This window comes from Colossoma macropomum, unplaced genomic scaffold, assembly GCF_904425465.1.
Source record: "Colossoma macropomum unplaced genomic scaffold, Colossoma_macropomum, whole genome shotgun sequence".
Lineage (NCBI taxonomy): Eukaryota > Metazoa > Chordata > Actinopteri > Characiformes > Serrasalmidae > Colossoma > Colossoma macropomum.
In genome coordinates this window covers 19,953,469-19,977,471 of record NW_023494784.1, presented here as the reverse complement: position 1 = coordinate 19,977,471, position 24,003 = coordinate 19,953,469, and the positions used below count along the sequence as shown (strand labels likewise).

The following is a 24,003-nucleotide window of genomic DNA, read 5'->3' as shown; positions in this document are numbered from 1 at the left end:
TTTTTCTAATCTATCACATGGGCTATATGGTGAACACAACATTTTGCCTTCAAACAGATGTTGAAGAGTACCGAAGTCAAGTTCTGATAGGCTTAGAATCTCTTTCGTTCATCCGTCTGTTGGGATTCATAATCAGAAGAGAAGACTGTTTATATAAGTATATATATATATATAGCAACATATTCACTCACTGTACAACACTAAGGAAAATAGGGAGCACTGAGTAATCTGGAGATGGTGTAAAGTGTATTGCAGAGAAAAACCTTCAAGCCCTTCAGAGAAGGCCTAATGATTGCTGAGAACTAAAAAATAAAGGATCAGTTTTACTCAACAGAATCATGTTCGTTATTTGGTACAATACTATTCCTTTTTCATTGTTGAGCTCGGGATGAAAATATAATCTTGAAACCCTCGGCAGAAAATTAGCCAGTCAGAAATTGTTCTTCTTCATGTTATCCAGATATATCACAGTTGTCAGAAGAAAACCTTGTGCCTCCATTTTTGAGGTTCTTCAGTTTTTGACGTCATTTGAAAATACCTGTTGCCATTTTACATTGTGTGTAAATGTCATGATGAATGGGCTAAAGGAAATTACCCAAAATGACTTGGAAAAATGTCTGGTTCCATTGACTTACATTAAAAGTAAAGTAGGTTTTTTCCTTCTCCTGTAAAGTTATCATTTTGGAGATACGAGGTTTTGTTCTGACAACAGCGATATATTGCACAGTGAGCTCTCCTATAGGTTAGGACTTTAGGAGCTGAAAAGAAGTCCTAACGCATAACGCACAAAATCTGATAATAAAGAATTTCCATTGTCGGACGAAAACCTCACATCTCCAAAATGATAACTTTACAGGAGAAGGAAAGAACCTACTTTACTTTTAATGTAAGTCAATGGAACCAGACATTTTTCCAAGTCATTTTGGGTAATTTCCTTTAGCCCATTCATCATGACATTTACACACAATGTAAAATGGCAACAGGTATTTTCAAATGACGTCAAAAACTGAAGAACCTCAAAAATGGAGGCACAAGGTTTTCTTCTGACAACTGTGATATATCTGGATAACATGAAGAAGAACAATTTCTGACTGGCTAATTTTCTGCCGAGGGTTTCAAGATTATATTTTCATCCCGAGCTCAACAATGAAAAAGGAATAGTATTGTACCAAATAACGAACATGATTCTGTTGAGTAAAACTGATCCTTTATTTTTTAGTTCTCAGCAATCATTAGGCCTTCTCTGAAGGGCTTGAAGGTTTTTCTCTGCAATACACTTTACACCATCTCCAGATTACTCAGTGCTCCCTATTTTCCTTAGTGTTGTACAGTGAGTGAATATGTTGCTATATATATATATATACTTATATAAACAGTCTTCTCTTCTGATTATGAATCCCAACAGACGGATGAACGAAAGAGATTCTAAGCCTATCAGAACTTGACTTCGGTACTCTTCAACATCTGTTTGAAGGCAAAATGTTGTGTTCACCATATAGCCCATGTGATAGATTAGAAAAAATATTACATGCCAATCTTTCCATACTTTTCCTGTAAGCTGTTTCTAAAACTGTCCTCCAAACACAGACCAAGACAAATTCTTATCAGTCTAAACAATCTTGTCTGTTTCACTGAAAGACAACTCCACCATGTTGTTGCACAGTATTCCATCACACACAGTATTCCATCACACACAATCTGATTGATGGCCCTCAAAGGTCTTAACCTGCGAAGAAAATAAATGTGTTGCTGTACCTCACTGCAGATATGTATCAGCATGACTATTCCATGATAATGTTGCATCTATATGTACACCAAGATATTTATAGGACACAACCTGCCTCATTGCCTCACTATGAATTGTTAATGGAGGTGGATAGGAATCAGCTGAGAGAACAAAATAATCTTCTCTGTCGTCTTTGTATTGATAATAAGAGCATTATGGGTGCAACTAGGGCTGGGCAATGTGACAATATTTATCGCTATCGTGATAATTATGTCACAGTATGCCACAATGGGCTTTTCTGAGTATGTCATGGATATCGTCAGTAATCAGAAAGCACTTGCCAACTGCATGTTTGACAGCATAATTAGCCCTGTGTAATTAATTGGATTTAGTACAGCACAGTATGTGAAATGTTGAAAGCAAATGATTGTGTTCATATTTTTTTAAATGTGCCACTCCTTTTATCAAATGTCAGAAAATAATGCACATCATGACCTATTGCATATTATGAAAACTTCTTGATATTGTATATTTGCCACATTGCCCAGCTCTAGTTGCACCAATCTACCAGCCTATTAACACGCTGTTGAAATAATGTCATCATTCTCTGTCGATAAAGCTAAAAACGTAGAATTATCAGAATATTCTTAAATAAAATCATTTGGTTCCTGAGCTTTACACTCATATACATTATAAAGAATAGTGGAGAACTAATGCATGCTTGTGGTGCTCCAATGTTAGAGGTGTTGGGCAAAGACAGTGTTTTGCTTTCTTAGCTGTGCTCTGTTAGTAAGGAAATCTTGATACTACTGAATAAAATATGAGTTATTATCTAATTGAGCCATTTTTCACAGTAAAATGTCAGTTGAATAGTGTTCAATGAGAATGAAAACACTAAGCTATTATGCTAAAATATCAGTATTTTATTTTTTCTTCTGCATTTGTAACCCTACAGAAAAAAATGTTATATTTCTCTGCAAAGCTAATCCAGTCCAAATTTATATATTTTATAAAAGTATACTGGCATTGGCAAATATGAAAGTGAAAAGTATCAGCATCAGCCTACACTTCCCACATCAGTGCATCCCCACTTTTTTTTTTTTAATATGGCATATCTTACAGCTAAGGAAAGAAAGGTACTTGATGGAAAAGAGGGAGAGGAAAAAAAGCTCATTTTTCATATTACCTTAGTAATAGGAAAGAAGAACTATGCAAATCAGACCACATGATAAGGCTGGCTACCTTCGTTTGATGACTGTCTTAATTGTGGCATAATTTTATCTCATGAAGTAGAAATGAACACCACTGAACAATTCAGCACCCACTTAGGATGCCTACGTTGGCCTAGGATCAGAGCTTTGATGTAGCACAGACTCTGGAGATTTGTAAGAGGCTTCATCACGTGGTTTTTTCCTTCTCCTGTAAAGTTATCATTTTGGAGATACGAGGTTTTGTTCTGACAACAGCGATATATTGCACAGTGAGCTCTCCTATAGGTTAGGACTTTAGGAGCTGAAAAGAAGTCCTAACGCATAACGCACAAAATCTGATAATAAAGAATTTCCATTGTCGGACGAAAACCTCACATCTCCAAAATGATAACTTTACAGGAGAAGGAAAGAACCTACTTTACTTTTAATGTAAGTCAATGGAACCAGACTTTTTTCCTAGTCATTTTGGGTCATTTCTTTTAGTCCATTCACCATGAAATTAACATACAATGTTAAAGGTTAAGATGTATTTTCAAATGGAGGCACAAGGTTTTCTTCTGACAACAGCTGTCCTATGCCAATATATTTTAAATATCAAATATCTGACAATACCCATATGATATCATCATGCATCCATAAAATAAAGGTAAATGAAAGTGACTTTAACTACAACTACCCATACTTCAAACATGAACATTTTGACCGGTTTGTCAACCTTACAGGCAGCATTATGATATGTGCCTCATGATTCTTTACAGCGAATGGACAGAAGATGCGTAAGATACAGAAACAGTCATTTCAATTATAATGTTATTTGTTCCAAATCACAGCGTTATCGGTACAAAACAGAGGAGCGTATGGTGAATTTAACAAAGTGTCTGAGGGATTTCAGGGTCCAAAATGTGTTGATTAATAGCCCGGCTAATTTTCAATTATAAATTGTATATACTGGCAAACATCTCACTAATTATGCATTCATGCAGCAATTTCCTTTTATTCATGAATAAATACAGCACCAGAACAATGCAATAAGCTCCTGCATCCAGCACACGCAACACGGTTAACACAGGGGAGTGAGGCTCTGCGACAAACTGTGATTATCCTAATAAAACTGCATTGTCGATTACAGAATCATTTCCACTCACAAACTGATTGAGGACTAATCTAATCAGATGAGGGGAGAGATGAATATTCAGCAGCCTGAGATGCACCAAGCACAATAACACAGATGGTGCCTGTGCAGTTGAAGGATGATAGGAAATCATTTCTCACTGCCTTGCACCAAATTACCAGACATGATACAACCAGTGCCGAAACATCCTCCAACACAGAGAATTCCATAACACAGAAAAGGAAAAATTACCTTTAGAAACACATGCGAATACATGTAAGGCTTTCATCTGACGACAGAAATCAACACAGGAAGAAGATCTAATCCTTTCTTTTCTGGCAAAAACAACAAAAGGTTTCAATATTTGTCATATCACAACAGTTTATATTGTATTGCCCACCATCACTCTTAACAGTGAAGGTTTCTAAGTGGTTCTTGGGTTTATGGCTCTAGGAAGCACATTCAGTTGATAGATGGTTACACTATGTGAAGGTTCTTTAAACTCTTCCTACTTGCATTTCTCAATTACAACAATGGTTCTTTAAAAAGCCATTCACTGAAAGGATCTTTAAGGAACTAGAAGTGTTCTTTTTTGTCTTTTATGGGAACTCTCCAAATATTTTTAAAATGTTTTTTTTTTTATTTTTTAAATGCATTTTTTATATTTTAAATGCATTTTTATTTTTTAATGTGTTGGAGAAAAATTCAGTTTCCTCACTTTTTGATATAAAAGAGTTTGATGCAGCATGTAAAAATTGTTCAAAAATGGACCACTTAGTCCATACTTGGTATATAATTAAGCTACAACAGGCAATTTTTAATTCAATGGGTTCGTGTCACAAAAACCAACACATTAAAATATATCCACCTAGTCAGCCAACAGTAATTCAGCTCTGCCCATTCATGTTTAAATTAAAAGAAATGGTTTCGCCTACAGACGGGCTTTTCAGTTAAATCTGATATTCAAATTTGTTCAGCATTATAAACAAATACTACAATAATACCAACCCCAGCTCCAAAACAATAAACATTGGACAACAAGGCTACAGGTTACTAGAGACAGTGATGCCACTCAGCATCTTATTCAGCATCCTATTACTGCACTATATCAAACCCAGACCACAAATCCATAGTACGTGACTTGTGGTTTGAAGTTTACATAAAGAAAGCGTCAAGCTTAAGTCTTTAAGATAAACAGACAAATGCTAACTGCACTTCCGCTACAATTTTAACATCTGGAAATTCTGAGCGGCACCCAGTTTTGCCTGTACAGCACAATATAGGGCAGCAAATCAGAAGAAATATTGTCACTGTCCAAAAAAAACTTCTCCAAAATGCTAACTGTACCAAAGAAGGCTAAATAAATAAATAAAGATAAATGAATAAATAACTGTAAATGCAAGTTAATGTAAAGAGATTTTAATCCAATTAATTCTGGAGCGTTTCAATTCATCTAGGGGACAGTTGCTAACACCACTATCAAACACATGGAAGACTAGACTTTGATTTCCTGCCTGGGCAAGAACACCATATTGTACATCAGGCAAGGCTCCTAACACTACATCACCAGCCTCTTTAATATGATTACAACTGTAAGTTACTCAGGATAAGAGCGTGTGTCAAAAATCAGAAATGCAATGCATTCATTATGAACTTCAGCACAACAAATGTTCAAATGAATTATGTAGAGAAAAAAAAGCTCCACCTATGGACTAAAACTAAATGGACTAAATAGTTTTTTTTTGGATTTTTTTTTAATTAACTAATAAAAAATCTAAAAAATAATAAATCTTTCATCTTTCAAAAAATCTATATGAAAAAATAAACAAAACAATAAAAATGTATTATTTGTTTATGTATTAAGTTGAAATTTAAGGGTTAGGGTTTGGGACAGCCACCTGTCAACAGAAAGTACATTAATAAGTGATGATTTTGCATGTATTTCTCTTGTTACGGTTTCTATTAATGTGTTGGGTTTAAATAAATCAAAACATGATCCTTGTAAATATCTAAGGGCTGAATACTATTTTTAATATATTTTTTACCCCCTGGGTGGGACTGCCGTTTCAGTTAATTCGGTAGAATCATCTATAAAAATCTACTCAAACATTATAAGTGGACTTCATATGAAAAGGGAAAAAAAAAAAGCTCAGATATGGGCCCTTTAAAACACTCAGATCCACTTATTTCTAAACCCTAAGTTTTAGTTCTAGTTAGTAATTTCCCAAAAAGGCTAAATGACCACATTATCTTTCTTATATTGGTTTCACTGGAAGGTCTCCTCTTTGAGATGCCAGTTGTCATGCCTTATTGTAATACGGCCTTCAGAAACAAATGCAAATATGAGGCTCAATTAGACGCAGCGAGAAACCAAGCCTTTCAAACATGGGTCTCAGGAAATCAAATGTTTCACCATGAACAATGAGCATACAGATGAGCTCTGCATACACGCGCCATACAAAGCAGACCTTCAACAAATGAGGATGTTTTGTCCTTTTCATAAACTTAAGAGAATGGCTGCAATGTCACAAATCTGCAATCTCCTTTCCTGTTCTCCACATATTACTTTTAATTAAAAGCTACTGTGATATTTACCCTCTTTTCTCAACATGAATGAGAAGAAATCAGGAGGGACTAGCTAATCCATCTATTTAATGTGCAATGAAAGCCCTCTGGCTGAAATCTTAGCTGCTATGTTAATTATGATTATCGCTTTAATCAGGGCTGTGTTGGGAAGTGTGTGAAATAATGAAATAAAGAAAAATAATTGAATCAATCATTTGGGAGTTTGATGAACTACACTCGACTGGTGTTGTTGTGATGCCAAGTAAGTTTAACAAATACTCTTACTTACTTCATATGGATATGATAAAGATAATAACTGATTATTACGTTCAAATTACTGTATGTCTGATTCATTATACACCTGCACAATGCAAATGAAAATGAGTGAAGATTTGAGTGCAAATGATGAACCAGCTTCAGTGCGTGAAATCAAGCACCAGCCTACCAGTACCTTATGTACATATCATTTACATAAAGCACGCCCTAATGCATGCAGGTATTTTGGTAAGGACCAATAAAATCAAGCATTTAGTGGCTCGTGAGCCAATGGCTGTGCTCGTAGGTGGAGTCTGCAGTCAAGCAGCACTGTTCCCCCTACTGACCAAACTCAGTGTTAACTGTATCTGTATTATTGCAGTGTATGAGATGCTTCTGCATTAGCTGTGCTTTGTGTTGTTTCTTTTTTGGTCAGTGTCAGTTGTATAAACCAAAAGCTCAGTGTGGTGTCTTTGAATGGAAGATGGAATAGTTGCAGCATGTGTTTAAACTAATGAGCATGTGAAATAAGTACATCTACTTTTGTACTGAAGAACAAAATATTAGTATTATTAGTATTATTATTATTGGTATTATGGATGATCTTGATAAAAGTTTTGGTTGCTTAACCACAAATCAAGTATTTTTTTTAAGGTTGTTAAACTATCACACACATGACCACACACAACTCGAATGAACAAAGACCAGCACCACTGCCCAGGTGCAAACTTACTTATGTATTTTTAAAATTAGTTTTATTAGTTAATAGACCCCTGCTATTTGGTTGTTGTCCTCTTTCTGCAACTCCAGTCCTAATATTAGTATATTTTGTATATATAGTTCTCTATATATCATCTTTTCTCTTCTGTGTATACTGTATTGTACAGCTGTAGAGAGTAATTACCTGAGCCTCTCCACAAGCATATCAATTTATCAATGTCCTTGGCATATTTTACATATGACAAAAAGTCTTTGTCTTTGGCAGTTTGTTTATCCTGCTTGGAATCCCCAGGAAACCAATCTGAAACCTATTGCACCCCATCATACATATAAATAAATAACTGAATGAATAAAAATAAATAAACACAGAGAACAAAAAGGAGTACACAACACCTCTGACAGTGGGCTGGCAGGGACAAACACATGAACATGTGTAAAAGTTCCAGCTGTATTTGAAAACACTGACAACATGCTTTTACTAGAGGTGCACTAATCTTTTTTTTTTTCATTTTGCTGTTGTTGGAAGAAAACCTCATATGTCCAAAATGATAATTTTACAGGACAAGGAAAAAACCTACTTTACTTTTAATGTGAGTCAAAGGAACCAGACATTTTTCCAAGTCATTCAGAGTCGTTTCTTTTGGTCCATTCATCATGAAATTTACATACAATGTAAAGGGCACCAGGCAATTTCAAATTATGTAAAAAAACTGAAAAACGACAAAAATGGTGATACGAGGTTTTTTTCCAACAGCAGCGATTTATTTATGTATTTATTTAATTATTTACTTACGTTTCTCCCAAGAACGAGGATATCAGCATACTAGCACATTTTCAGTACTTTGTTAGCCAAAGTTGCAGTATATTATTTGCTTGTTAAAGGGTTATATTGGCATCTTATCCAATCTAATCCAATGCTACGCAGACAGTAGCGGTGCCTGTCGTGTTTGGTGCAGATTTACCAATTTTTTCTTTAGTTTGGTCTATTTTCACAGGTTTGAACACGCACCCATACTCGGGTGCGCACCAGACAACTGAACTGTGGTCCATGAAAAACTCTCAGGTCTCGGTCTGCCTCAAAGTGAACTGGTTCAGTTTGCTGCTTGTGGGAACACAATTTTATGACGGTCCACACTGAGGAAGGGAATTCAACATAAGAGGATGCTTTCCTCTTTTTTTCTATCAGCGATGTACTGTCTGCATAATCCGCCTGTTTTAACATCTGACTCTTCACAGATGCTCATACGGTTCTTGGAGCACAAACTGCTGCTAATAACGGCAGACGAGCCACAGCTAAGATGTGTGTGTGAATAGCGAAGACGTGATTCTGGCGCATGGATGGTGAAATGTGTTTTTGGCCATGCATCAGCGACCTGATTGGTTAAATTCAAATTTACAAACCAGACATGAAGAAGCAGATATCGAGTCTATTATTGCTTTGATTGTAATATACAGACAATAAGAATCTCTGTTTTCCATTATTCTATTTTCATTGTGGCAAATATGAGAATAGCAATACTTGTAGGCCTGCAAAGTTTCTGACCAATAAACAAACACCTCCATGTTGCACTTTAGCCATTGCAGTGTGAAACCAATCACACCAAATAAAAACTATCAATATCACAAAAAACAAAGTCTGGTGCAGATATCAGTAAATGGACCAATTATGAAAACAGATTACTAGGCTGAAGAGGCAAAAATCCCATTTTTTCCTTAATGTGGCACAGATCAGATTTTTTCAGAGCTGTGTGGACAAACCAATTAGATCTTTTTAAATTAGATCTCGGCTTTCACATGTGGTCTTAGATCAAATTCATATTTGATTCACCATTCGACCTTAATGAAATGGTTAGATTGGAATTCATGGGGTTTTTAAATGTTTTTTTGTTCCCACTGCTAATGTTAATGTGGCAGCACGGCCTACCCTGAAGTTAGTGCTAGTAATATGTGCATGAGTAATGCATATGACCCTTTTTCACCTTCATCTTGCTCTAATACTGAACTATTCAGAGCTGTTTGAAGCAAATGATCTACAAAGCCCTGTTCTGCTGGTTAGTTTGTTGTCCGTGATGCACATGGTTCATTCATGACACATTATTGATTAGGATGTGCACACGCAGGTCATTTCAGGAAACGGCCTCCTTCACATCAATGACAGATTTGAGTCCCTTACCTGATGTGAACCATTACGTTAGAAAGATCAGATCTAAGCAAAAATTCAGATTTGAGCAGTGAGGCTTGTAATGTGAATGTAGCTGTACAAGCAATTGGCTATATAACACAATGAGTTATGCACAATTATGCTATAGATAAAGCAGAAGCGTTCAAATGCAGCAAGAGTGCATGTACATATATTATATTTTACTTACATCATAAAATGGCGACACAGATCAGGCAAAATCAAAATAATAAACTGGCCTGTTTGTTTGGAGCAAAAATGAATGAGGAGGGCACAAACCTTCAACACAAAGCTGTTACACAATTCCAAGCAATCCTTCCTGAACTAAGCACGACAACTAGAAGACAAACAATATGGACAAAAGCAAGCAGCAATTCAAATTCAGATATTTATTTATTTCTTCTGAGAATTTCATGGGCATTAAAGAAGCTCATGTGCAATGAGGAATACTGTTTAATCTTCTTAGTTCGCAATGTTCTAAAGCTCTACTGCATTTCCTTCATTCAAATTAAGAAGAGTTCTATTCTTATTGAACTGTCTCTGCTGGCTGAGCGTCCCTGCTGTCACACCCAGCAGCACTTCATGCATATGTCACTTCAATTTCTCTTTTTTGTACTGTTTGTTTGCTCTTTTAGCTCTTGGCAATAGCACAGCAATCTGCAAAGTTGGCCTAGGTGCGCTGACAATACTTTTGCACACTAACCTTGAAGAAGCAAAAAAAAAAACCTCATATCTCATAACTACTTTCATTCTTTTCTACATACAGTCTCCATTTGCCATTTGCATGGGGACAAGACTTGTCTGTTTGTGTTCTGTCTGATGGCAGCAGGCTTGCTCTGAAAGGCAGTGGCATTCATACTGATGTCCATGTGGGTTCATCTTCAAATGTCAAAGAGATTAGCTGCAGGCCGCACTGTCCACATCCATCATCTCCTCCAGTCAGTCCCATGTAGGGGGGGGGCGCTCACACATTTCTCCTTTATCTCCACACTGCTCAGACAAACTCTAATGAGGATGCCTCTATTGGATGGACGCTAATGCATGATGAAGACAAAGCTGATTTAAAGGAATGATAGCCTAAATAAGGTCAATGAATACTGATGGTGTTTTAATTAGGCCCTAACCAACTGCCTCAGTAACCACAGACATTATTTTAGCTCTACAGATCAGATACAGCTCTATGCTCTTTTTCAGTCGTGAAGATGCGTTACTGAAACAGTGCTCTGTAACCTCTGTACAGATCCTGCCTATAGGAATGTAGTCATACTATCCAGTGGCAAACAGCCTTTTTCCATAAAGGCCATAAAATGCTATTTCCACCTGTTTTGGAGGTCCCTCTGTTTTTGCATTATGCAGTTTTTTTTCTTCAGTTGATGGCATATATTTCAACGGAAATGTGTATGATTTAAAAAACTGGAGGAGGACAGGATTTTGTCAAGTCAACATATATAGAAGTGTTTTAATAGTGTTTAAATGGTAGTTTTTATTATGGCAGTTGCACACAAAATTTTTGACATGAAGAAAGATGCAACTGAGTTATTCACACACAGCCATGTTTGCAGAGAGTGTCCTAGTTAATCTACTAACAGGGAGTTAGAGGCAATAATTTATATATATATATATATATATATATATATATATATATATATGATTATATTTAAAAAATCTGAGTTGACTTCCATTTCATTGGTGGCCTCTAGAAGGCCACAGATTAAACACAACAACAACAACATCTTTACTCTCTTATATTGTGCCTCTCTCAAACCCAAGCATGATTTACAAAAGTAATAATATATAAGCAACAATAAATAATCCACAACACTAAAACACAGCTCCCCTGTCTGAGTGCTTTGCAACTATGGTGACAGCAGGTGACAGTAAACAGTTTAACAAAGTGCTCAAAGAATATGAATTTTTGCACCTAACTGACATACCTACATAATCTTCTACATCAAAAAGAAAAAAATATATATTATGAATTTTGTTGTGTGTATGAGTTGGTGCCTGCCTCAGCCGCCCACTCAACACTTTGGCACAAACATATATTTCAAATCTGCAATCAGTGGCTATATCAGTGTACAAACCATCAGCCTCCTTGTTTGAGTAGCAGCATGGACGGTTAGCCCACTACCACACAATAACATGCACTGTGCCTATTGTTCTGTAGCTTGCATGGACCATGTATTCTTCGTAAATCATAGATGGAATTTAATTAAACCCATTCATCATCACCGAGTAATGTAATCAACGTCCGGTGAAATGGAGCCATCACTTCCTCCAACCAGCGACGCCTTCCAGACCACCGAATCTCAATACATCACATTCGAAACTACTCACTGTTCAATAAAGTGTCCATACATCATAGCCAAGCCCCTGCAGGGGAATCAGCACCTTCACGGAGGCATGCATTTTTAAACACACTGCTCCAGTCACTCACAAAGCCCCTGATACATTCCCACGGGCTTAAGTTCAGACCCATGGCAAAGCTTCTAGAATTTCTATATTTCCAAATGTTCTGCTATTATGTAGATACTCTGTACTGGCTCTATTCCAAGGGGGGCACCTTTGCATTAATGTCATTCATATAAATAATGCATGGATCCTTTGGAGCAGAAGAGCGAGTGCCAAAAACTCAACTTTCTGCAAACAATTATTTGCAAAGGACATTTTTTTACTGCATTGTTTTCAAGTCTGTCAGTCCATTACTTTGGGAATAAATGTACTGTTGAGTGCACAGTAATGCTTGGCTTATGGCCAACTCAATAAAACTGCAGGAGAGAGAGCCTCCTACCCCACAATAAGAAGCAGATAGGCACACAGATAAGTGTTCCAGTTGTTTAGCACATACTAGGCAAGTTCATTTGTGTTGAGTGTGACTTGCTTTTCAATGTTCATAACACTGTCTTAGCATTTTCTTTCTCAATCATCATTAGAAGATTTTTTTAAATTAATTAATTTATTTACTTTTTGTATGCATAACATCTTCAAGGAACCTTACCCTTGGGGAAGTGTAATAATAAAAGTCCAATATTCAACAGCTGTAGGAGGAACCTGAATCGGTATGAAACACTGTATTTACATAAAATCCATTATTAGGCTGAAATAATCTGTTGTCCAAAAGATTTGAATATTCATGCTAAACAGCTGCTGTGGTCTAAATGTAAAACAACATACACCATATAACATATGACTTTTGCACAATAATATACATAGAGTATTGTGCAAAATTCAGAGACCACCTTTCATTTTTTTGATTTCCAGTCAAATGGTCCATACAAGTCATTACAGTACAGTAGGTACAGCAAGTATAGTACAGTAACTGTAGTAGGTTATTCATATTTCAAGGCAAACAAAAAGCAGAAAACATATATAATAGCAAATAACATAGAAGCCTCAACAACCAAACATTATATGACTTTTTTCAGGTGTGTCCACCCCATTCCTTTATTACAGCTTCCAGACTTGCTTTCAGGTTTTTTTTATTTCAAGAAATCTGCAAGGATATTTTTCCACACCTCAAAAGTTCAGTCTTAGAAGTTGGATGCATTCTTTTGGCTTCTCATTATCCAACTAATCCCAAACATGTTCAGCAATGCTGAGGTCTGGACTCTGGAGTGGTCAGTCTAGCTACACATTCTTTCAGACTATCCATGTACTTAACGGCCATTTTGACTTTTAAAATGATTTAAAATTAAATAAACTAAAGGTGATCCAGGGATGTGAGAAGTAGGGGTACTGGGAGGGCTGCAGCACCCCCCCAGATTTCAGAATTGTTTAACTGCTAATAACATAATTAATAACAAAAGAACACAACTTTAAAATACTTAAATCATAGCAAAGACTCAGTTTTAAGGTGGCGTTTTTGTATTTTTGTTTTGCTTTATTTATATCTGTTTAAAATCTGCAGTAGTCACTGTTTAACTTAACACATTGCATTTGAATCGGTTCCCACAGCAACTGCTGACTGCTTTGGCCATGTGTCACTGAAACACAAGCAGGAGTCTCGATGCAGCCTAATATTGTTTTTAAGACAAAATTTTCAGCTAATGTAGTCTCCCTCTCCCATTCATTTCCTCTTGTATCTTGACTATGAACTAAAAAAAAGGCTGCTTGGAAGTTGCTTTAAATTCACTTGATACAAAAGGCAACATTGGCTCGACAAGGATGAAATGTGTTACATCAACATAATTACTATGTGTAAGTACTTCATTTACTTACTTAATTTAAGTTGACAACATTTCATTTATGTGTAACCGATGGACACATATGAATCATGTGAATTCAACCACTTTTTTTCAGTGCAGGCATGACAAATGGATTTCTTGCTTCATATCAACAATCTGATTGGCCTGTGGCCATCTCATTTGCATAAAGTTCATTCAGCAAGAGAGAGTACAAACAGCTGGGTGTGCATCAGTGGTTGCTGTCTCGGTCATGTGTTTGTATCTGTGTTGTCTCTCAACAATATGCTCTGCTTCATGTGAACTATCCAAACAATTCATATAAAAATTATTCGCATGACGTCACAGTCTACACCACCTATGCGCTGCTAAAAATGTCAGCACCCCCAACTTATAAGACCTTCCCACAGCCAAATCTTACAAATCCTTCAAATCAACTTCTGTTCTGTTTCACTTTTTATATCTACAATGCATTCAAATACAAAAAACGAACAGATTTTGAATTGAATAGCGTTGCATATTTTAGTATATTTTGTGTTTAGTTATTGTGTTCTTTCTTTTCGGTTAGCTAAGTACTTTTTGTTTCAAAGTATGCAAGGGTGAAAGGTTTTTTATTCTTTTCTTTGGTGACATCCACAGTTTGATTCTTCCAGTGCAGTACTAGGTATCATAGCACACCAGTTTTATTGTGGTTGGTCTTGATAAAATGGCTTCAAAAGCTCTATTGGTCTGTTCCTTAAAGCTTTTAATCCATCATCACCAGTTCAGCATAGCACCCTAGACAAAATGTGGGGTCGTAACAACCTAGTAAATACTCACAATACTACAAACCATAGTACAACTGCTTTAAATATTTAAATGATTGCCCAAAAACCTGTAGTTGTAATGTAGAAATGTATTACTTATCACTGTTAAGAGTTGAAACACTGTTTACTGAGTCATAAAATGGCCAAAGAATTAATGAGCTGCTAAATTTGTGCCAAGACAGGTCCATTAAGATAATGAAACTATGCAGCTAATGGTAATTCTAAGCGAAGTGCAAAGGGAAGTATACATAACTGGGGCTTTGGAAACACTGTTCTGTGCAGAATTGACAAGTTAATTGAAAACCTGAGAGGGAAAAAGACTCTGTGTAGAAAGCCCATTGGATCATCTGTGGTTTAGGGTGCATCCCAGTGAAATTCATACATCTTTCTAAGCTGTTGTGTTGCTGAGAAGAGCTACCTCTCCCTTAAGTCAGCTGTGTGTTTGCTCTCCTGCCTCAAAGCACACAGTGTATCAACACTTATGTCTCCACTGCAACAGCAGGGGGCTAATGTAGGCTTTAGTAGTTTGATGTCACCCAATGGTACAATGACAGGAAACCTGTCAAGTTTGGAAATATGCTCTTTTTCAGAGAGCTTCAAGTGACAAGCTGCTGATTTTGTCCCTACCAAAACAGCTGAGGAGTAAGAGAGGGGAAAATAGAGAGAGAGCTGCACATGCAGTGAAAGAAAAAGAGAAAACAAAATGTGTGAAAATACAAATGTGGGACTGAGGATGCAGAGCTCACATTTCTGAATTTTAGGAGCACTCAGCTCCACACGCTTCTCAAACAGAAGAGACTGGCTTTCCTTTGTTTGGTCTGCTTATTTATTTGCTGCACCAAAGCAGATGGCATCAGCCTGAAGGAAGTGAATAAGCCCAGCACTCAGGCAGCACACCGGCTTCCACTAAATTAAAAGGATCATCTCCAAAGCTCCATGCTTACATCTCAAACCCCGCTGGATGATGAAGTTAACAGACCCAGCCTAGCTGCTGAATTCAAGAGGTGGTAATTTAGGAATTTCAAGAGCTGCTGAATATATCTGCCGCACGGCACCATGTTCCCAAACAAAACAGGACGCTTCGGACGGGAGTCCTTCATCAGCTGTGCGAGCAAAGTGCCTCTGAAGCTGCAGGAAGGAAAGCAGTTGAAATTCAAATTTCAAGAAGTTTAAAGCACAACATTCATTCCGAGGAGTTCTGAAGTTTGTAGATGAGTTCCCTTTTCCTTGAGTTTCCCGACTTCGCTGCTTCCACCGCAATGATCTCATTAATGCTGTGCCCACTGCTATTAAAGTGTCTAGCCCTTGGAAATTAAAAGCCCCTCATTCTGATGTTTTGAAAGGGCTATATAATTAATCTCCTTTCTAGTTCTTGTTTGTTTATTTTGTTTTTCCGTTGTGGAGTTGATTTTATCTCTTGCAGGAGATACGGCTCTTTCAGCAATACATGAGGAGTGAAGGTTGATCACAATTTATATTTCAGCCTCTGTAATTTTAGTAGCTGTTTTAACACACTTGTGCATACTTCTCTCAGTTGATTGTAATCAACATCAACATGGTTATCTTGTCATGTATGTAGGACATCAATGATTCCTGAAAAGGAAAGAAGTTTCAGGATCAGCCTGATGGATTTTGAAGTTCATAATTTTGATATTTAAGCACCAGACAACTTTCTTAATAATGAATTGTTTATTGATCATTTTGTTTGGGGAATCCACAGCCATGAAAAGTAAAGGTCCACAGTTTATCAGAGGTTACTATATTATTTGCCTATAAATGGGAAAACGTAATTATTATTATTATTATTCTTATTAGGTAAATATTGGAATTTACAGCTGATAATTACACCTGATGACTTAGTGCCCTATGCACAGTCACTAGTGATGGCATTTCTATTCTTTTCATCTTACTCGAATAGATAGCTTAGTGAATAATGTCACCACTCCATGCATTAAATACTGGATGTTCAATTACCCATCCAGGAACACCACAATGAGAGCCCTGAGCAACACTCTTACGTTCACTTGCCGTTGTTTCCAAAAGTTAAAACACCCAGAGTCAAATTACATGGTTGGTTGTTTTTCTAAGGGAAAATAAGTTAACATTTCCTCTGCAAGGAACAGACTTATATATGGCATTTTTTTTCTGCAAAGTTTAGTGCATTTTAGTGTATTTGCTGAATTGAACAAAAAAAAACAAAAACATAAAATATAAATTGTGCCATAAACTTATTTCCACTTGGAAAATAAACAAAAAAAAAAAGTCATTTGACCAGCAGCACCCAAAATTTTGCATACAACTGAACCATTGTAACTGGCCCTGAAAGGGAGCAGCAGCAAGTAATATGAGGCATTTACTTCAAATACTATTAATCAAAAACAATAACGTCATTATTTAGCTGTCATGGCAGTTTAAAATCTTTAGAGTTTCTTATCTTTTAGTTTTCTTTCATCTTTAGTTTTTAATGCATCTATTCCACCTGCATTTCATCATTTTTGGCCCAGAAAGTCTAAATCACAGCAGCCCTAATGAAAATATTCAAATATCCCACTGCTTTTCCAGGGTAAATTGTCATTTTCCCACAAAAAAACCTGCTTCATCTTGTAGCACTTCCATCTAAAGAAACTCTGTACTATATCAGGCTTTCTTCCACCTCTACATTTATTACTTGAGTACACCAAGCCCTGGTAACCTACTTGGCCCAAATACATGCACCCTAATGAATTCTACCAAACGAAAATAATGGCCTTTAATATGTACACTGAAGGATGAGCTCATAAACCTGCTCTAAGAAAAGACTCTTCCAGACATTTTGCTTTGCTGCATCTTCACTGTTAGCAGCAGAGGTAAACATTGCACAATGCAAAATGGCTGTCCGTCAGCTCAATAACAAGATGCTATGCCACATTACCTCCCAAACCTCTTTCCTGCAGGTGCTGATTCACCCAGGAAATGGAAACATTTACTATCTATTTATTTTAATATGAGAGTGGCCAGAGGAAGCTGCCACGGGCACAATGCGCATAAAATTCCAGCCCACTTCAATGTGGCTTAAAAGGCTGACATCAGAGGTAATAATACCACCGCCACAGTGTCTCTTTCTTAAGTATAAATAACCAATCCTGAAAAGCTAGTCAAATTTGAATTGAAATGACTCTTCCTTCATTGTATGAAGTTATAACAGTCAGAAAACAAATGCCGTGGCATCATATACTGTGCCGCCCCAGGGAAATGCAGCAAGATATTTACTGCCGTTTCATATTGCAGTATATTACCACTTGAAATAAATCAGAACCTGTAACTTCAGTGCATTATATATTATGTATGACAGAAATAAACAAGTAAGCTCAGTAAGTCTGTTGCAGACCATTCTGCCTTACTGTAATCAACATTTCACATCAGTGCTCAGAGCTAAACATGCAGTTAAACTCTCCGTTCTTGGACAAAAATTAGCTCTCAGGTGGGCTCCAGAGCTCCTCCTTATCACAGAGTGTTGTGTAGTCTACTCAGACTCTTATAGGCAAAACCATCACACTCTTTTTTCCCTCCTCCCTGCAGGAGAGCAGGCTGTTTCCCAGCTCCCCTGGTAACCCCAGCAGTCTGTCTGCTCTCGGAGGGGTGCTGGATGAGAGGCTAAGCCAGGTCCCCTCTGGCCATATGGCACTGAAAACACTCAGCTGCCCTCCCCTGGAGGCCTCAGGATAAGGTGATTACATTTCTCCATGATGGCACATCTTGGACACACCAGCACTGGAGTGACCACATGTACGAAAAACTGAGGCAGCGCACACATCTTACACAGTGTTGGGTTTGGATATTTTAATTTACCAATAATAATAGCACTCGCAATTCACTGAAAAGATTCAGATTCATAAGCAATTGACCCTTTGCAAAATAAAGGGAGAAAGAAAGAAAGAAACAAACAAAAGAAATCTGCAGTGAGAATGGCGGTGGCAGTAAATCAGTCAGAATTATTAGCCTAAAACAAGGTAATAACAGGAAAACTGTATTCAAACACACGCTGGCTTGAACATCTGGAGGGTGTTCTAATTTCAGTATTAAAGCTAAAAAAGTTTTAGATAGAACTTTATAAAAAACTACACTCATAGTTTAGTGGCAAAGCTTTCATAAAAAAGCTTTATTTGTGTTTCTGTGTTTGCTAATATCCACCGTAATATAATGATAAATTATGTTAAAGGTCAATGTGAAGACCAGTTAGCTAGATAAAGCTAGCTTTTCTTAACTTGACATGCTGATAGACAACTTAATGAATTAATCAGGATTAAACAGGATTGTACAGCGTTCTTATTTCTGATTAAAAACAGTCTGTGTAAATATTAATGTGCTTACATGTGCATCACTATTTGTATTGTTTCATTACAGTTAAAAGACCTTGTTTTCTACCTGATGAGTCCTCATCAGCATCTCCTCAGTTAGTCCAACTAGCTCGAGTCTTATCTTTAGCATTAGCTTATCTGAAGAGGCTGCTTTATTAGCTCAAACTTCCTCCTTATTAGATCTGAGAAGTTATGGCTTTAATGCCCAGTCACCAAAAAGTCCCTGGTTTGATTAATGTGAACCCAAATCCAGAATTACTTTTTTGTTTAAACTGGACAAAAAACATAATTTGGCAGTTCTACAAGATACAGTACTGTACAAAGGTTTTAGGTTTGAGAAAATTTTATTTAAAAAACCTGTGTAATTGGGCAGTATGCATTTATTTGTTGAAAAAAAACACTTATATTAGAATAAATCCACAAAACATTAATATAATAAGCAGTGATTTCATGTAGGTCAATGTGCTCCACATGGAAGCCCAGTATTATTTATAGTTATCCAACAACTGGTTTGGCAAATCAAAACTTCATTATGTTAAATTAGGTGTGCTGGTGATGGAATTTAAGAAATCCAAATGATAGCTGAGCATGTCAGGGAGAAATCTGGAGCCAAATATTGTTCTTCAAACTAGCTTACAAGGTCTCGATTACTTAAAAAAAAAGTCTTGCTACTTTAAAGTTTTGTTAATGTATTTATGTTTACTTGCATTTGTTCTAATGATATACAGTGCTTTTACATTATGGCCAAGATAAATAACATGTATAGGGTACTAAGACTTTTAAACAGTACTGTATGTCTTCACTACATTTTGTAAAGCCCATTCATTTAATAATAATATAAATGCTTATATGTACTCATCTGAGTGCTTATCAATGTCCCTCTGTGCTGCTGAACCTTTTGTGTGACAGCTTATGGACAGTGATGAAAGTGGGACTTCTCAGACTTTTGCTAATGGTCAATTCTGATACTGTACCAAAGAAAGGACTAAAGGAGGCTTAAATCTACAGATCAGATAGATCTTTGTAGTTTATACTGTTTATGTACATTTTACATTAGCTAGCTCAATCAGCAGCATGTGCACAAGTCCAGTATCAAGGAGTGACATGGACAGGTTTAGATCACTCTGACAAGGCACCTAGCGCCCACGCAACCCCCCAAATCACCATCCCACCCAACTCCACCCCTACACACCCAGGATTCCTAGAGAGGTGTAAAAAGACAACAGACTATTTAAAGCATACATAAAACTTGCTAGTTATTTAAATGAAAATATTTTGATATTTTGGACAAACATTGATTTCTAAACTTGTTCCTTTGAGTTTTGTCATTGTATTGGGGCCAGTCTAAACCATTTTCCTAGCCCTCCCATCACTGCTTAGCAATCGTCACTGTCTGCCATTGCCTCGCCTCATTCAGTTCTGTAGCAGCACACCCTCGTTTCCCATACATATATTTTGAATTTGAAACTTCAGATATGGTCAAAAGATGCGCCTGAAGGACCTGTAAAAGAAAAAGCCAATACCCAGACAGAATAGAGGGAGTTTTTATCCACTCATTTCCAAACCTATAAAAATCTGCTTGTTTTAAAAAGGTTGCTGCCCTTAGCGGTTTGTGAATTTGGTACTTACAATGCTCTTTTACTACAATGGCTAAACAGAAATGTCAAAGTAAATTAGCGCTCATAAATTATTTTGATGCCCTTAGTGGCAAATATGCTTTAGCTTTGGAAGCTTTAGCGCAGGATGGAAAAACAAAAGCATCACAAAAACATTCTGTGCTGGTAAATGTAGAACAAGTGTGCAATTTGAACGCTTAACTAAAAACAGAGAGGTCTAAATGATGGCTAACTGAGGCAAGGTTACTAAAAAGACTCATTACTCCCCCTACACTAGAATGATCTCTGAGGCAAGAACACAATATACTGCTACCGTCTTGTTATAAAACTAACAGTATTATGTTCGACTTATTATACATACCATATAGTACTTAGTTTCACATAACTGTAATGGAGTGTTGCACCTGTCACAGAATAATATATAAGAAAACTATGAACAGTTTATTTACAGTGACCTTTACATGGAGTGCAATGAACTGTCTAATATGGAACTCTTGAAAAAGCTATTAAAACAATGCATTATATAATAACACAAGTTAAAAACTGCACTTGCATGATTGCACAAAATCTGTAAGCTCATGTAAAGCCTTTTAGAAGAGATGAGGACATAAAGAAAGATGCAGTATATGAACCAAAATGAGGTTTTGAAGCAGAATGCACTAAAATTAAGGTTAAGCAAACTAAATGTACACTAAATGTAAGTAGGTCTACAATGTCTAAGTGAACAACAATTGAACAAGTACATTTGATTTTGTCTTACAACATATTTAAATTCAAAGGACTGAAATGTCTTACATGTAAGAAGTTTACGAAAAGCTTGACTTCTGATGGAAGTTCTGCTCACTTACAGTTTTTGAGAACAAAAGTAAATGTAACAGAGATTTACAACTGACAGCATTAGAGAACTGGCTTTATTATTATTATTCATCACAACTTTCCATTTAATCATGCTGTTCCATACCCAGGCAATGGGAGTTACCGCATGCAAAAGAGGAAATTAAATCTCATTGCATATTTTGTAGGGAAAGGCCGGTTTAATTCCATTTCCTATCAATACATAATCCACGATAATGAGATACTGAAAATTCCCATGATAAATATGCATGGCTTTCATTCAAAGGCATTGTAAATAAAATGGAGCCTGCATGATTAATCTAAATGATAATGGAATACCAGTGGAGGGAAGAGTTGGCCCACTGCGCCAGGAATATGGAATAAATTAACACTTGTGGAGAAGTCCAACACCAACATAAGGTAATTGGGCGTAGTCGTAGAGCACACGCTGATCAATCTTTTCATGAATACGCTTTAAAGTTACAATAAGACAGCCTTCATCTAATTAAATTGTTCAACAACGTTGTATCACCCTATTTTATCATGAGGGCACAAATTACCAACAACTCCTGCCCTAATATATGCAGAACTACTAGTTTTCTGGCAGACTGCTGAGCTATTCAAGATGCTACAGAGCTTATTTATGAATACGCTATTCCTGGCAGTATGGAAATGCTTAATGGTGGATGAGTTACTTACATCTACCATGGGTTTCATCAGAGCCATCTGGACAGTCGGGCTCTCCATCACAGAGCCAGCTCTCAGCAACACAGGTCAGACGGTCATCACACAGAAACTCTCCAACATCACACAGAGCGGGCTCTGATGAAGACGTAAGGATGGACAGCAGAAAGAGATGGTCTATGAGATGGAATGGATGAAAATGATCAATTTTTAAAACATGCATGGTTACATGGCACAATGTGCTGCACTGTAGTGTTATGCTGCAAAACTGAATGCTATTGCAATGTTATTAATATGGTATTACATTCTCATAAATGTTATGACATTATTATAATATTGTTTTGTGAAAAAGTCTGGCAGAGAAGTGAAAGCAAAAAGCATGTCAGGAGCATGGACCTAAAAACTACGTCACACGTTCTTCAAACCAATATAAGGTTACTTTGGGGGTTTTTCCTCCAAAATCTCTCCAAAATCATTGTGTTCAATTTTACAACAGCCTTGTAACACTGTCTAACTGTGAAGGCATTGCCTGCCCGTTCTTCAAAAGCCAGAATCTGACAGCATGTTGACATGCCTTTTGCCAGCAGCTGTCAGAGCCATTCAGGGATCACTAAGGATGGTGCCTTATATTTCACTACAAGATTTGACTCTAGTCTGTTTCCACACAAAAGAGGTCTTCTTGTATCCCCTGGGGTCACCACAGCTTACTTTCTTTAACAGCTTACATTCAAACTCACATACTTCAATGTCCACCCTCCCACCTCGAGGTGCTGCTCTGCATTACGAACAGAATAACATGGGGGCATGCTGGGGAATATATGCAGTGTGTGTCATGTAAAGTACATTGAGAAAACACCCCAACACACACACACACACATAAGCACTTGATTTGTGGTGGGAGTAGGGGCCAAGATGATTGTAGCTGGATTGTTTGTGATAATTCTATGCGCCACTGCTTTCTCCTCTAGTGCCCCACAGCAAATTCACAATCAAGAGACAGTCCTGAAAAGGTCAAACAGCTTCATCTGTTTTCTACACACTGAGCTTTTATGCTGTTTACTGTCCTCTTTCAAGCTCTGTCATGAAAACAGCTGTTTATAGATGCATCACTTCTACACACAAAACTACCATGGAGCTGAGCTTGTTTTGCTTGCTGTATGAATATAAAATGGCACAATCATTTAAATTAGTAACATTAGTAAAAGAATTATACAGCTGACACTATTTTTATGGACTTAAGATGATTATGTTTTAGCTAGTTATCTTTCTGGGCGGCACGGTGGCGCAGTGGGTAGCGCTGTCGCCTCACAGCAAGAATGGCCTGGGTTCGATTCCCGGCCGGGCGACCAGGGTCGTTTCTGTGTGGAGTTTGCCTGTTCTCCCTGTGTCTGCGTGGGTTTCCTCCGGGTACTCCGGTTTCCTCCCACAGTCCAAAAACATGCAGTCAGGCCAATTGGACATGCTAAAATTGCCCCTAGGTGTGAGTGTGTGTGTGAATGTGTGTGTATGTCTGCCCTGCGATGGACTGGCGACCTGTCCAGGGTGTATCCTGCCTTCCGCCCAATGACAGCTGGGATAGGCTCCAGCACCCCACCGCGACCCAGAAGGATAAGTGGTTTAGACGATGGATGGATGGATAGTTATCTTTCTGTATTGTGAAAACAAAGCCTCTACAATCTAAGCCTAGAAGTGTCTGGCTGGGCATTATCTTTATATTTTTGACCACAACTTTGTGATAAATTACACTTTTATCAAGATTTGTATGTTCTGATTCAGCA

At 37.1% G+C, this 24,003-nt stretch overlaps 1 protein-coding gene across 1 annotated transcript in view; it reads right to left on the bottom strand.

Moving 5' to 3' along the window:
* Positions 1–24,003, bottom strand: part of lrp1bb (low density lipoprotein receptor-related protein 1Bb) — a 401,537-nt gene that overhangs the window by 275,158 nt on the left and 102,376 nt on the right. The window contains exon 2 of the mRNA XM_036590747.1: positions 22,241–22,363. Within this exon, the coding sequence (XP_036446640.1) occupies positions 22,241–22,363 (123 nt within the window). The remainder of the gene's footprint in view (positions 1–22,240; positions 22,364–24,003) is intronic.